Raw genomic sequence first — 14,972 nt, forward strand, 5'->3', positions numbered from 1 at the left:
ACACGTTAGCCTGTATATATGAATAAATAATGAAACATTGCAGCAGTACAATTTGTTAAAGTGCATGGTATAGTACACACCGTGGAATTTTAGTCGTTGTATTCCCGCGGAAGAATGGCTTGCCATCAGTACTACTATCCAAACATAGACTAGCAAATACAAAGTTTTTTTTATTAAATTACAAAAAATATGTTTGTCAACTCGAAAGACAGTCAACCAACAGTATTCACTAGATGCCGGCTAGGTAGGTACCTATAACCGCGTACGCTGGCGCAAAATATAATATAATGCTCACGAAATTGTAAAAAAAAAACAGTTTTCTTTTTTATATAAAATAATTTCCTTTCCACGAACGCGAGTCCGTGCCCTTGTCATACAATTATTTGTAGTTTTACTGTCGATAATACTTATTACAAAGCTCTGTTACATGCTACACTAGCCACTAATTTTACTACATTGTATAACTATCCATACACAATACATAATATGGTTTATTTTGATCGCAGTTTTTTAATTATTTCAGTATCAGTGGTTTTTTTAATTACCCGTTTTGCCACGTATAATCCACATAGTTGCAAAGTTCTAATCAATATAAATGAATCGAGCCCAAACTCAAAGTGGTTACTGTAAACCGCCGAGGAGTTCCCTTCACAATTACACTTCTTCATCATCAGATACTCAATGACAGTCCTAGTCCTCCTAGGTGTAAAGTACTCAATAAACAAATTATTTAAGCCCAAACAAATTGTTGTGTTTATAAATCTTTATTAAAACACCTAATAGAATAGATGCATTACTCGCTCCTATAATTTTCGAGAGTTTCCCTAGGATTCCATCATCAGGTCCTGACTTACTGGAAATGGGACCCTTTAGTGAGTATAACCTCTCGAACAAAAAAATAATTTTGAAAATCGGTCCACATATGGCGGAGTAATCGGAGGAGTGAAAAAAAAAAAAAACAAAACAAACATCCGAATTGAGTACCTACTCCTTTTTTAAAGTCGGTTAAAATTGGTATTTGGTAAAACTTCTGCCTATCCTTTCAGTGATTCAAAGGCGTGAGGTTATGTGTTAAGCGCCGTAACTGCGGCGGTGTCTCTGTCTACGGCTGGCATACGTGACCGATGTCATGGTGTACACACGACGTAACACTTGCTGCAGGCGTAGCAGTACATGCTTGCCTACTGCAGTTGTTGCGCTGCTGGGAAGGACGGAGCGGACGTCTGCTGCGACTGTGTGACCTGTGCACTGCAATAACAACACCTTGCCGACTAACACCCGCTACAACAAGGCTATTTGTTTTTCATTTAAACAGCAGCGTATCCAAGTAGCAACTAAATATACTAGCTTCTGCCCGCGGCTTCGTCCGCGTTCCCATGGGAAGTAGCCTGTGTGTTATCCTTTCAGCCGTTTTGCCACGATTGAGTAACAAACTTACACAAAAACAACTTCCACATTCATAACACGAATAAATAACTATAGATAAATATGGTTTCACATGACCACATGACCATGTCCGCCAGTTGTGCAGCCTCTGTCAGAAACATGTTCTGGAAACGTCGGGTACGAATCCCGTGTCGGGTAAAGTATTACTGAGCTTTTTTCGGTTTTGGCATAGTATTATAAAAAGACTGCCTCGTTGGCCGAGTGGTTGCAAGTGCGACTGCCGGGCAAGGGGTCTCGGGTTCGATTCCTGAGTCGGGCGAAGTATTACTGGCCTTTTTTCGGTATTTCGAAAATTTCTCAGTGGTAGCTCGAAGTCTGGCCCGGAAAGAAATGTGCCCGGTATATGGCAATAGGCTCACCACCTATTACATTAGACTTACAAAACAAAATTATGAAATGTGTACATTGGCATTATGTGCCATAATGTGCACCTCTGCCTACCCCTTTATATGTTATGAAATGTGTTATAAAAAATATACAAAAAGACAAAAATTTCAATATAATCTTTATTTCCTTACGAAATTCCCTAAATAATGACAGACTTAAATTTAATCAATACCGACGGGACAGTCCCATCGTAATAAATATGTCGCAGCTTCATTGGCCATAATACAATACTAAGTAAACACAGGTGCATAGATGCAACACACGACGACACCACGATTGTTTGTGTCTGATACAAAGTCATAATAATAATTCTGTTGAGGTAGGTTAGTTAGCCTTCTTTTAACATAATTACGAATAAAGACGTATTGTGCATCTCTGCCTACCTCTTCGGGGATAAAAGGCGTGACGTTGCGTAGGATTAAAGATGGATTATCATTCTTCTACAGATACGTATTCTTGTGGCCTCTTCTTAATATTTCCTACATTACTCCCGTAAATGTTTGGTCACGCAATTTTAAAGTTGGTTGATCCTGACTTACTAGACTTACATTTCATGGCAAGATTGTTAATCGGCAGTAAATGGGGCATAGAGCTGCGACATGTAACACTTGGCGAGCTTACATTGTATCGATACAATATTAGGTATATCAGTCACCAACAAATAGTAACATCTCTACCGACACTAAGAATAAAGTAAAGTCAATTCATATTGCACTTATATTTAAATCACGGAGCGGTTCGAGTCATCGTCGTTTGACGTCCATATAGTTATCACAGCACAGTTCCCAATAATATAGTTTCCTTACATTGCACACACGTGTCCACTGCGGCCTACAACGGCCGACCCACACCAATCGGAGTTTACGTTAACGCGATGAATTGGTGAACATATCGCAATGGCCTCTCAGTTCTGTAGCACACTATAGACCACAGCAACAGTTGCACTCGATCGTGGATATTGCACAATTGAATAACAGCTAGTTTCCTATGTGTAGCTGATCATGTGCTACGCCTGCTTGGTCACTCTGCTGGCGAGGAGTGACGTCACCACCCTCTGCACCGGCATCTCCACCATGACGGTGAGCGGCACCGCCACCACGTACGAGAAGAAACTCGTCGCCACCCAGTCCACCAGCTACCAACGCAGAAATTGACAAATTATTAGAAAAAAATCATAATGTCTTAAGTACCCTTGACATTAATTCCATCGGCAAACAAACCACGGAGCTATTCTTGCTTGTTGTTCTCCACAGGAATTTAAGGTTTTAAACCAGTTTTACTAAGAGACTGACTGACAAACTTATTATATTCATCAGTCCAAAGGTGGTAACAGATACTTTGACTTTTGAAATGAAAATAGATGATTTAACTTGTGAGATGTTAGTATAGTTGTGGTGCCTCACCACGCTAAGCAGGGATACGGTGGTGGGCTGCAGGCGGGAGGCGGCGATGTTGACGTTGATGCACCAGTGCACCATCAGCACGGACAGCGACATGCGGCCCATGGCGTGCCAGCCGCGCCACGCCATCACGTGCTTCAGCCATCCTGCCGAGTACACAAACGTAAACCTCTGCCCACAAGCTCGGGTTTTTAAAACGTTGCTCCACATTAGGATTTTCTCCTGTGTCATTCATGGGTGCGTTTACAAACATACAAGTTCACACACACTTCACACCCAGATCCGGAACAACAATTTGTGGATCACACAAAAAGTTACTCCGTTCGGGAATCGAACCCGCGATACGTTGCGTGGCAGTCACTTGCCATTTCTCACGTCTGGCCTCACTACCTCATTAATCCAGCGACGTTAGTACCGTCTGTACTACTGACAGGTAGGAACCAAGTGTAGCTTGACATGACCTACCTTCAAATCCGTTGATCATGCCGAGCAGTATGCCGGCGGCGAGCAGGCTGAGCACGGGCCGCTCCAGCGCCGCGTACAGCGCCGTGAACCAGGGCTCGCTGTACCCGCGCAGCCAGTTCCCGGCCAGGATCCATGACGCCATCAGCACCGGGGTCGCACTGTACAGTCTGCGCAGCCATCGCACCGACTGCAGATACAGAACATACGTTAGTTCTATTATACAATGTGCAGTTTCATTATTACTACCTTACAATTGGTTCAGATCATGAAACTGAACAAGTTTTAGCACTTTCGAAAAGTAAAGAATAGATTTTCATGCAAATGAGTCTCTGCTGTCTGTAGGCGAAAGCAAGATCTTTTGTTTGTTTAACGATGTTCACTCACTTTCAAAGAAGTCACTTTGACACCTGACTCCTGTATTTCAAAGTGGACAAACGCCAGCAGCAGTCCGATGAGGCAGGCGGCGAGACTGCCCCACGGAGCCTGGTACAGCCAGGAGAACGATGGTATGTCCTTGTACATCGTGTTCAGGTTTCTGGAAGACAAATCGGTTGTTACGTCACAAAACCTTTGCAATGTACGCAAACGGGTGCACCAGCTCATCAGCGGGTACACGAGTACACGACCAGATCAAACCAATCACAAGGAAGATAAAACGCAGTTCTAATGCCTTCCTGAGCTCATCGCCTTATTTTGTCATATCTAAATGAGAAGACAGTCAGCCCCATACTTCGGGTAAGAGTAGTACACGATGGACTCCCATTGGAAGACGTAGGCCAGCAGCCCGGTGAGCGCGCTGGCGGCCGCCGCCAGCAGCAGCAGCAGGCGGACTGCGCGCGCGCGCCGCCGCGCCAGCCACAGCGCCAGCACCGCCGCCACCACGTGCAGCTGCGTGTCCACCGCTGGGAACCTGCAGTTATACATACACAATTATATAATTTTAATGCACGATTTCCTTCAACTGTAGTTGGTTCTTACTCGTATGATACTGACCAGGTCTGCACGAGACAGATGTCGTTCGGGTCGACGAGGTTGTTGATGAAGAGCACGTGCGTCCAGAACTTGCGCCGGCAGATGGCACTCTCAGCGCCGGCGAATGCTGTCCACATGGGGCCGGCACCACTGCGCGGCCACCACGTCGCTGCGTACCCTACCACCAGCAAATACACCGGGGAGATCCTGCAGACACCTACTTATTTGTACAAATGGTCCCTGACAAGTGGTCGTTGGTCGAATGGTTGTAAGCGTGACCAATTGCCCTTACCTGGCTATCCTTTTAATGAAGATGTATGGCAGCAGACTGAAGGAGGGTTTGTTGTCCTTGACAAAAAGGAGCAGGTTGTAGCCGAGCAGGAAGTTGGACAACATCACGAAAATCTGCACCACTGAGGTGCCATTCAGGAACAGCATCAGGATCGGGTGGCGAGATATCTGCGGACGAAGCCAGGCATCAAACATATTTTGTCTATTACAATACAAACAAACAAATGGAGAAAAAGTTCAAAGCAAGTGTTGGTTTGATCGGTCACCTGCTCGATCCACCGCGGGTTGTACACGTACAGCATCACCTGGATGCAGGCGCTGTGTGTGGCCATCGTCAGCACCATCAGCAGCACTCTGGAATGTATAGCACGTAGTGTGAGATGTGAGTCATGTACAGCTCTGTCTCGCTCCTATAGCTAGGCCTCAGGAGGTGCTTGTAAAGGTGGCGATGGAATCTCTGAATGAGCACCTTCTTTTATAATGTCTCGCGATACCACATTACTATTTATTATGTTAGATGTTGCTAAGCTACAGATGCGAAGGGTACCTGACTCCCTGCACGGGTGTAAGTGCGGAGAGTCGAGGGTCTCCGTCCTCGTGTGTGGTGGTGAGGCGGCGCCAGTTGAACCGCATCGACCAGCTGCTCAGCCAGTTCTCTGGAACCAACATAGTGGATACGTGAATACGGAGCAAGCCCTAAAACTTCATAGGGATTCATAGAAAGTGTAAGATGTCTTACTTTTGGGGTTATCAGCAGTAACGACATCGTAAGTAGTGCCGAGGATGTTGAGCGCCAGGATGGCAGCGAGCACGTAGAGGAACAGCCGCTGCGGGATGTCGAGCGGGTCGGGGCTGTGCGCGCGCGCCACGTCCTGCGCGTGCGAGCGGCAGTAGTGCAGGCGCGCGAGCGACGGCCGCAGCCCCAGCCGCCGCGCCCACTGCGCCGCGCAGCGCTCGAACCGCAGCGACGCGTTGCGCTCCGCCGCCAGCGCCGCGCAGCGCGAGCTCACGCAGTACCCGCGGTGCAGCTGCGTGCGGTTGAAGTGGTGCGGCTCCCGGGAGTACTCCTGCACATACATCGTCCAAGGCTGGTCAACTCTATACAATACATAATCCTGGACGAAAACTACAATTTATAATGAACATAAAAATCGCCATTACGGTCAGCACATTTATTGTACAACAAACAACTCGACATTTTGTGCAGTTTTTTTATGTATCTTACTCAAGTATGGGATAAGTACGTCGAGAGAGTTGCCCTGTACTCCATAATGGGATAGCTTCCTGATCAGTGTTTCATAAGGGACACAATCGAACGCCTTGGATAAGTCACGAAAAATACCACGCGTCATATATGTGATAAAGAAGTTCAACACCGGCATCAAATATTCGTCTTTTAGTTTTTGGGTTTACAATAATATGTGGTTTCAACACTTGATTGATTATTGAATTGTGATTGGTCGCAGAGCTGAAGGTGGAAGTAAGTGTGTGAGCTTACCTCAAGCATGGAGTAGAGCGGGCTGTGGTCGGTGAGCGGCGCGAGGTGGAAGGAGCCGAGGCAGTAGAGGCCGCCCTCCCGCGCCAGGCACGAGCTGTAGTCGTCCAGGTGGTACAGCCGCGGGAACCGCGCGTACTCCGCGTCTGTACGGTACCATAATTATACCATCACCCACGTTGTTTGTGCTATCATTTTTTTTAAAACGTTGTCCCACATAAGGATTTTCTCCTGTGTCGTGGGTGCGTTTACAAACATACAAGTTCACATACACATGACACCCTGACCCGAAACAACAATTTGTGGATCACACAAAGAGTTGCTCCGTGCGGGAATCGAACCCGCTACCCGTTGCGCGGCAGCCAGTTGCCCAGCCACCGCACCAACCGTGCAGTCCGTTGAAGTACACACACATACACGTATTGCTGGTGTCCATGAACACCACCATCGCCCGCGGTCACATTTTGCATCGGTCGGTCAGATTGCTTCATCCTACTCCGGAGAGCAAACTACGGAAGTCGTGTATCACACCAAGGACAGACATTATGCTTACACATTTACTTCATTACGGTTCGCCATCAGTTTAATTGCAATTTTACACATTTTACTGGAAACTTTATCTCGAAAGTAAATCAACGACTCGACGCGACGTGGTGGACAGTCGCGAACTTCATTTATAATTACCAATCGCACGACCCGCTCGCATCCTGTATGACGATACATTTCAAAATTCTTTATTTTTTATAAGATCAAAGCAACGCAACGTCACGCCTTTTATCCCCGAAGGTGTAGGCAGAGGTGCACATTACGGCACGTAATGCCACTATACAATGTACACCCACTTTTCACCATATGTGTTATAAGTCCCATGTAATGAGCCTATTGACATACCTGGACACAATTCCAGACTCCGTGCACACAGAGAAATTTTCGAAAATCCATAAAAAATCCAGTTAAAGTCAAAGTCAAAGTCAAAGCATTTATTTCAATTAATCCTAAATTAGGCACTTTTGAAACGTCAAATTGAATTGTCCGTCAGTCTGTCTGTCAGTAAAGCTAGATGCTCGTTCCAAAGTGTAGCTTCGAATGAAGAAGAAGGAGCAAGAAACTCCATCGTTACTCTTTTCTCTCTCTGATACATTATTTGATCTACCTATTGTATATATATGTAGGAACAATGTAACACAATACGACGTCAAAACTATTAAATAAAACCAATTTGTAAAGAATATAAAATCCATAAAAAAGCGGGTTGTTTCAAACATAGTAATACTTTGCCCGACCCGGGAATCGAACCCGAGACCCCTTGTTCGGAAATCGCACTTGTGACCACTCGACCAACGAGGCAGTCTAAGTAAGATCAATAAGTCTAAATAAGATCAATGTATGCATATGCATTGCTGCATATATTACATAGTATATGCAGCAATGTAGTTCAAGTTCCGCAAATACAACAGATGACTCATTAAAAAATAATGGGACGCGGTGACCGCGCCATGTCGGGCACATATTTATTTACTTTTTGCTTATTTACAAAGCATGTAGGAGAGTGCGTAGTGCGTAGTGCGGACAGGCGACTGCTCGGAGCGCCCGGTCACTGAGATTGCGATCAGCAGACAGTTGCAACATTTTAATGTTTATTTATTCTAGAAATAATTTTACCATATCTCACGAATAAGTAGAAGGTAATGTGCATTAAGTTAATAACTTTATACGATTACCTGTTTCCGCGGTGTAAAGTGTTAACTACTTGCTAAACTAATAATCAATGTGATTTCCTGCTTGTATTATTGTTATGTTATCGGTAATAGCTAACGAAACGGTCAAGATACGGTAGGTGGCGCTGTCGTTGATACCTGTCAAATGTTTAATTATTTGTTTGGAGATCAAGTAAGTAGAATGTTTGTGGTGCTATTTTGTTGGTGGCAATAAGGAATAATGAATGTGTGCATAACTAAATATATAAATCTGTTGATACACTGGGAGGAACTCAGTAATTATGTATGTAAATTGTTAAGCATGTGTGTGTAATGACGTATGTATATCTATATGTATGTATGTACATATATAAAATATACTTATTTCATGGTTGTTAAGCTTTCTGCTAATAATTTTTGCAGAAAATACGTCATTGCTGTACTTAATAGGTACATTAGGTATCTATTAGCTTCCAGCTGAAGAATTTACTGGACCTTTGATCTCTTTTACTACGGATTGCTATAAAAACTTTTGGAAGAATTTGCTTCAGAATTTTGGCAGTGAGCAGAATCACCGTGCGGTCTCAGGGAATGGCTAGCTGTGGGGAGTTGCTCAAACCTGGTGGAAGCGGGTCAATGCCAGACATCGAATCATTTACGATTCCACGCTCTACAGCTGAGCATACACAAACAAACACCTTACTAATGCTGGCATTCAGTCACAACAGATTCGATTCCCACTATAATGTCACCACCCTGACATCGCCTTGGGGTTCGCGCTTCTAGACTACCGCAAATGACATATTGCTAATACATAGCAGAAATGAGATGACTTGCCAATGAGAGTCAGGAATCTAGTTTGGCTCTCAGTCGAAGTCTGTTTATAAATGCTTTCCATAACATTAGTGAGAGACAGAGATGTCATGAGTAACGATAGAGCATGTCCCAGTGTGCGCGCCGCCTAATGTTACCGGCACCGGCGCTAACGCAACATTACCGCGCGTTGCTCGGTATTACACCCAGAGGTTGCATCCTTTCGCATATATTAAACTAATACTAAATTAATACTTATATTATTAGTTGGTGTTGTGGATATCTGTCGCAGTTCTATGTATACAAACATATTTTTTGATCCTGCGAACGCAACACACAGCTCTGTATTGTAGTTTTGTGTTAATAACTTACGTACAGATCTCCTAACCTGCACTTATCTGGTTGAATGGGACCTACTTGGGTCACAGACCAATGTTGTCACAAACACATGCTCTACGCACCATTGAGGTTGTATGCCACGTCTTCTATGGGCATCACTCAGTCACAAGATGGAACGGAGAGTTTTCTACATACATATGTATAAGTAGTCATTATGCAAATGAATTAAAATATTCCAACTGAGCTGGATCCAAATTAATGCGACAATAAACATGTTGCAGGACTAAGGTTGATGAGATTCTTAGATAAATTGGTTGTAAATCTGTATGTAAAGTAACGGGTAATTATTCAAACATATCAATAAACCTTTAGATAGCCACATTAATTTCTCATTAGAATACACGTTCCTAATGTATGCTTGGACTACCAAATTGCCCGATGGCTCTCGAGTGGGCGTCGGCCACATTCGGTCACCGAATGTTCTAACCTTTATGGAGGGCAAGGAGAAGGTTCCAGCACTAGACACCACGCCACACCACACTTGCTCACGGCAAATTGGCGATGTCAGTCTTATAATTAGAAATTATAATTCCGGGTTTCCTCACGGTGTTTTCCTTCACCGTCTGTCATTGGTGTCTAGGCAATAATTATAGGCAATAATACTTTTATGATAACTATCGTGGGACATACTAAATTAACTAAAAATAACGGTTTACGTTCGTTAGGAAGATTCCTTCCGTGAATCGAAACTAGTATAGCTTTTCTCAGTATATTTACGTGATTAAACCGTTATTTTTACTCAGTAAATAAATCGTCTTAAATTAAATAACCGAGTGAGGAGGGCCCGCTTAGAGAAATGTAGGTAATTACGGCGTTTAGTATGGCAGGACCGGTACACGTAACCACTGCGCACTGGTCAGCTTTGGCCGGGAGTACATGGAAACATATAACCTAGCCTGTGCGAGGATTGCTCAATGCTTACGTAACAATATTGATTAGAGACGCGGGCGCACGGTGCAGTGGCGCCCTCTACGTATGGCGTTCGATCCTCGCAACAACACCATGTCGCAGGGTGCGGGAAGTAGACTTGATATTTAATCATGTAACATTATGTGTTTGTAAACACACCCGTGGCGCAGGAGGAAGTACTACAGAGGGGAAATGTCAAGGAAAAAAGAAAGCAATTAAAAGATATTTTGTAAACAAAATAACAACTATACGTATAACATTTAAGTATAACTATTGACAAAAGCTCAAGTGAATGCCGCCGGTAAAATAAACACGTAAACAAACAAACCGACACAATACATGTAATATGTATCTCTATATATGTATCCATAACAATATGGTAAATAAGAGACCGACCGCGAGGGTCCCAAGGACCGACCTTGTCCCCGTGGGCGGTGGGCGGCCATTTATGGGATACTACACATTTATGTACAAATTCGGCAATACCACCGAGAATGTTAAGGCCGAGGACCGCACAGTGTTGGGTTCAAGTCCCGAGTGATACAAAATCTGCAACTACTAGTTCCTCAGTGGCATTATGCTGCTGGACACATGGCTTGCCCTTGTAATAGTAACGACGTACAACGTGTCGCGGGTGCCGGGTGCCGGCCAACAACGGGTTATGTTGGAGACGACACTAATATCATGAGAGTAGGAGCAGTGAAAGAATAAAAGTCGTCAATTTGCCTACCGACTTGTGTACAACTATAAACGGAACATCTTTGTAATATTACAGGGACCATAATCTTTCATCTTAATTGTAATCAGACAATGAGAAGCTTTCAAACGTCGCTACAAACGTTTAGACGAAACTAGTACAAGTATGATATTTATAAATAACGGTAACATACCGGTGACATCTCTAGCCGACGCCGGCGCCGACGTCGCCAGCAGCAGCAGCAGCAGCGCTGGCAGCACCCAGCGCGCCATCTCGCGGCAGTCAGCGGCGCAGTAGTCAGCGGCGCAAGCTGTGCGTGAGGCTGGGCGCGTCGCGGGCGGGACACTGCGGGCCGGCACTAGCCGCGGCTGTTGGCACTACTACAGCAATGCCACACGATCCTTCATTTAAATTAAGCTCTAACTCGACATTGGCTGCCAAAATTACGATGGAAATATTCTACTTTTATGGTGAGCGTGATTCACAATATCAAGATCATGGGGCGCTCACTACAGCCACTACTAAAGCTGTGTTTACTCACGTTGTTTACGACACAGTCGATAGTTCCACCGAGTGTCGGCTGTAGGACGCGGCAGGCGGCCACCACTCCGCAGCAGCTAGTGGCGCGGTGTGGTCCGGCAGCGGACGGCCGGCAGCGTGTGAGCGGTACCGCGTTCAATGTCACGGCCGCTAGCTCGCGGATTTGGGAATGCACTCGCGGCACTGAGGCAGCATACCTCATTCTTATACCCCGTGCAAGCTCGCCCTGCACCGGTAGCTGCACTGGCTGATGAGTTATTAGTCTAATTTACAAATAAAATGCACTTCATCGTAGATATAATCTACAAAAAAAGGTACTCGCAGTGTTATATCTGCGTACAACACAATGTAGCGGTAACGGTGTACAATTTATCACTCAACATTTTAGTGATAATATTGTATAAAGCTTTACTTGCGATAATTGTACTGAATTAGCCAGTGAATACATAACCAAGTAAACGACAGGTTCCAGGAACAATGTATGGCCGGTGCGGAGCCCTGCCAGCCCCCGCACTGTGGGATATCAACGTGAAGGAAGCTGAACATGAATGTGGTATGTAAGGAGCGTAGTAAGTGGAGCCCTATATCTTCTATGTACCTTCTGGAGACAATGGACTCTATGTACCTATACATTTAAGTATTTATAGATTTGTACATATCTACACGTAAATGCTTGTGACTCAATTAAAGATGCAGGATAAATAAATACGACATGATATGAACACAAACTGCCACATCTCACACCCGCGACAATAAACATACAATCATATTGTTAGCGACATTGTAAACGTATACATAAATTAATGCTAAAACAGTAAAATGCAGATATCGTGCTTATTAGGGCCACTATTGTGTATACTGGGCAACGTCCGTGATGACAGAGGAGGTGGTTCACTGACTTTAGTGGCACAAGTGAGGAATGTTGCAGATGGACGACAATTGTCCCATTGGCTAAGGGTTATGGTTGTGCTAATATTCGGCAAATTAGGGCCCTAAATGGTAATTAATAATATTGTAGTAGGTACTTTGTAGTTTATAATAAAAACGAACAAAGGAACAGTCAGCCGAACCAATCGCGGATGAAACAACGAGTATGTCTCGCAGCATGTTCAGTGGTCACAGATACGGTTGTCGAGCTACAGCTCTCGGGTTCCACTTCCAGACCAGACAAAGAAGTATTGGAGATTTTTCAGTTTTCGACAAACTCCTTAATAACAAACATGATCACTGCATTATGTCCAGTGTGAAGCAAATACTCTCATTTTTGTACACTTAGCTCTTCATGTCCCTCTGGCCCCATGGGTATCAAAAAAACTTAGGAAGTGATTATCGAAGTGCGTAGGACACCTGCAACAGTCTAAGCTAAGCTTGTACGTAGTATTATTAGTTTTGTGGTGGTGACGCTGACTGGCGATCATTCACTAAATATGTATAATCATTAATTCTATATATGAGATATTTTGATTACAAGTGCCAATTTATTATCTAGTATGTAATACTTACAGTCTTCTAAAATGTGACCCACTTCCCAACACGGCCCACTTCCTAACTCCCTAATACAGTGGCGGCCTCGCTCGCGTTACATTGAAACCTGTCCACATTACAATAAGGACCTTGATAGCACCGAACCAGTAATGTATTCGGGGTTTCACGCAAACATCGCATTTTACGACTGTCTAATAATATTGATTTAATCAAAGGACGCCACATATAGAAGACTATCTACTCCCGCGCGGTTTCCACCGCTCTACTCGGCTTTCTCGATAAATGGATTATCCAACAAAAATAATCATTCAAATCGGAGCAGTAGTTCCAGAGATTAACACGTTCCAACAAACAAACAAACTCTTCAGCTTTATTTATTAGGCATGCATTGAATGACCTGACTCACATCGCGGCAGGTTTATACTACGCCATAGTAGGCAGGTATCGATAACTCCTTTTGTGTTTGAAGGTCGTGGGTTAGATTACCGCGTCGTCCATATTCGCGTGTGACCCTAAGCTTGACCGAAATATTTGTCTATTATGGATTTTGCAGTCGATGTTGTTGTGTAACTTATGTAATATTCATTTAGTATAGTTTAGCAGGCTGTGCACAGTGTGTACACAGCCTAACTCCGGCTAGTGTTGAGGCGCTGCTTTCTTGTGGATTCAATCTGTGAGTTTTGTCTATCAAATATATAGGTATAACTAGTTTCAGCCCGCGACTTCGTCCGCGGAAAATTAAAAAATTTAGGGTTGTACTACCCCTAACATTTAGGGGGACGAAAAATAGATGTTGGTCGATTCTCATAGATACCGGATAAGCACAAAAAATTTAATCAAAATCGGTCAAGCCGTTTCGGAGGAGTAAGGCAACGCAAAACTGTGACACGAGAATTTTATATATTAGATAATAATAAATTACATTTATTTCTGTGTCTGTTTTAATGATATATTGATGAATATTATTTCGTCGCAAGTGCGACTGCTGGTCGCGGGTTCGATTCTCGAGCTCGGCAAAGTATAGGGAGCATCAATTCACTTGGAATTGGTACTCCCTTTATGCTCGCCTCGTTGTGTGTCAACAGCCTCAGCGGCCGTTTTGCTCGACACGCTAGCATTAATGTCATTATTCGTCGAGCTTTTGTGTCCGTCAGCGTGCCAGCTAGCTTTTTATTTTTTTTTATTTTTTTTTTGAGGGGAAAATCATCCATTGACTTCTCCCGCCTTGGATGAGGCGAGAGGAAATGTCAGACTCTTACTGACTAAAAACCACCCCGTTCCTTCTCCTGCTTTTCGAGCCGGAGTCCCGGTAAACCCGCTAGGTAGTCCGCAGCTCCGAGAGCCTTTGAGGTATGTCATCATTCCCTTGGAAAATGGGTAGGCTTTTAGTATGGGACGCCACTTGCGTTGATATTGTCCATCTTCCAAGTTTAGCACATTGAGCCGGTGCTGCTGCTGCCGAGAACCTCATAAGGCGTATAGTATAATAGTCTGATTGGCAATCACACTTTCGAATCGTTTGGGGTTGACACTTTAGAGACGTGGGCTCCACATCCACAAAGATATTGTAAAGAGGATGGTTGACACTTCAGGCGACCGAAAGGCTGACTACTACCTTGGTCAAAGGTTAAGCATTGCCATTCAACGTGGTAACGCTACCAGTCTATTGGCCACGCTTCCTCACGTTTTAATTTACTTTTTATTTATTTTCCTATTTTTTCTATGAATATGAATTACATAATCTACACCCGTGGAGTATTCTAGAATCCTCATGAATGAATTAATGTAATATAAATCAAAACATTACCACTACATGAACGGGATTACTTCACGGTTTGGCAAACTGCTGACGTCACTACTTTATGGTCCTCAACCTCTAAATAGGTTATACATAATAATGCATGCATAATGCGTACATACGTGGATATGTACGAATTAATGCACCTTACATGTAGTTATGTAAATGAAATCATTTA

At 43.9% G+C, this 14,972-nt stretch overlaps 1 protein-coding gene across 2 annotated transcripts; it reads right to left on the bottom strand.

The window, feature by feature from the left end:
* Window positions 1-1,934: 1,934 nt before the first annotated feature.
* Window positions 1,935-11,728, bottom strand: LOC126911210 (O-acyltransferase like protein-like). 2 transcript variants are annotated; one of them, XM_050696854.1, is made up of 13 exons: window positions 11,513-11,728; window positions 11,165-11,348; window positions 6,460-6,602; window positions 5,701-6,028; window positions 5,509-5,617; window positions 5,228-5,315; window positions 4,963-5,129; window positions 4,692-4,877; window positions 4,429-4,608; window positions 4,083-4,233; window positions 3,699-3,885; window positions 3,237-3,379; window positions 1,935-2,968 (listed from the first exon to the last, which is right to left on the bottom strand). In XM_050696854.1, exons 1-13 carry the CDS (start codon window positions 11,711-11,713, stop codon window positions 2,840-2,842), a joined length of 2,196 nt encoding a protein of 731 aa, XP_050552811.1. In that variant the 5' UTR covers window positions 11,714-11,728; the 3' UTR covers window positions 1,935-2,839. The 2 variants fall into 2 exon arrangements, with proteins under 2 accessions (XP_050552811.1, XP_050552812.1); XM_050696855.1 differs by having other exon boundaries at window positions 11,165-11,351; window positions 11,513-11,662.
* Window positions 11,729-14,972: the final 3,244 nt, after the last annotated feature.

The sequence above is a fragment of the Spodoptera frugiperda genome, chromosome 11 (assembly GCF_023101765.2).
Source record: "Spodoptera frugiperda isolate SF20-4 chromosome 11, AGI-APGP_CSIRO_Sfru_2.0, whole genome shotgun sequence".
Classification (NCBI taxonomy): domain Eukaryota; kingdom Metazoa; phylum Arthropoda; class Insecta; order Lepidoptera; family Noctuidae; genus Spodoptera; species Spodoptera frugiperda.

Excerpts from the sequence above, each read along its gene's own strand:
- LOC126911210 (XM_050696854.1), bottom strand. The coding sequence starts at position 11,713 with ATGAGGTATGCTGCCTCAGTGCCGCGAGTGCATTCCCAAATCCGCGAG. Across the intron at positions 4,234-4,428 it reads GTGTACTACTCTTACCCGAA|AAACCTGAACACGATGTACA; the intron begins GTATGGGGCTGA and ends TTTGTCTTCCAG. Across the intron at positions 3,886-4,082 it reads TCAAAGTGACTTCTTTGAAA|TCGGTGCGATGGCTGCGCAG; the intron begins GTGAGTGAACAT and ends CTGTATCTGCAG.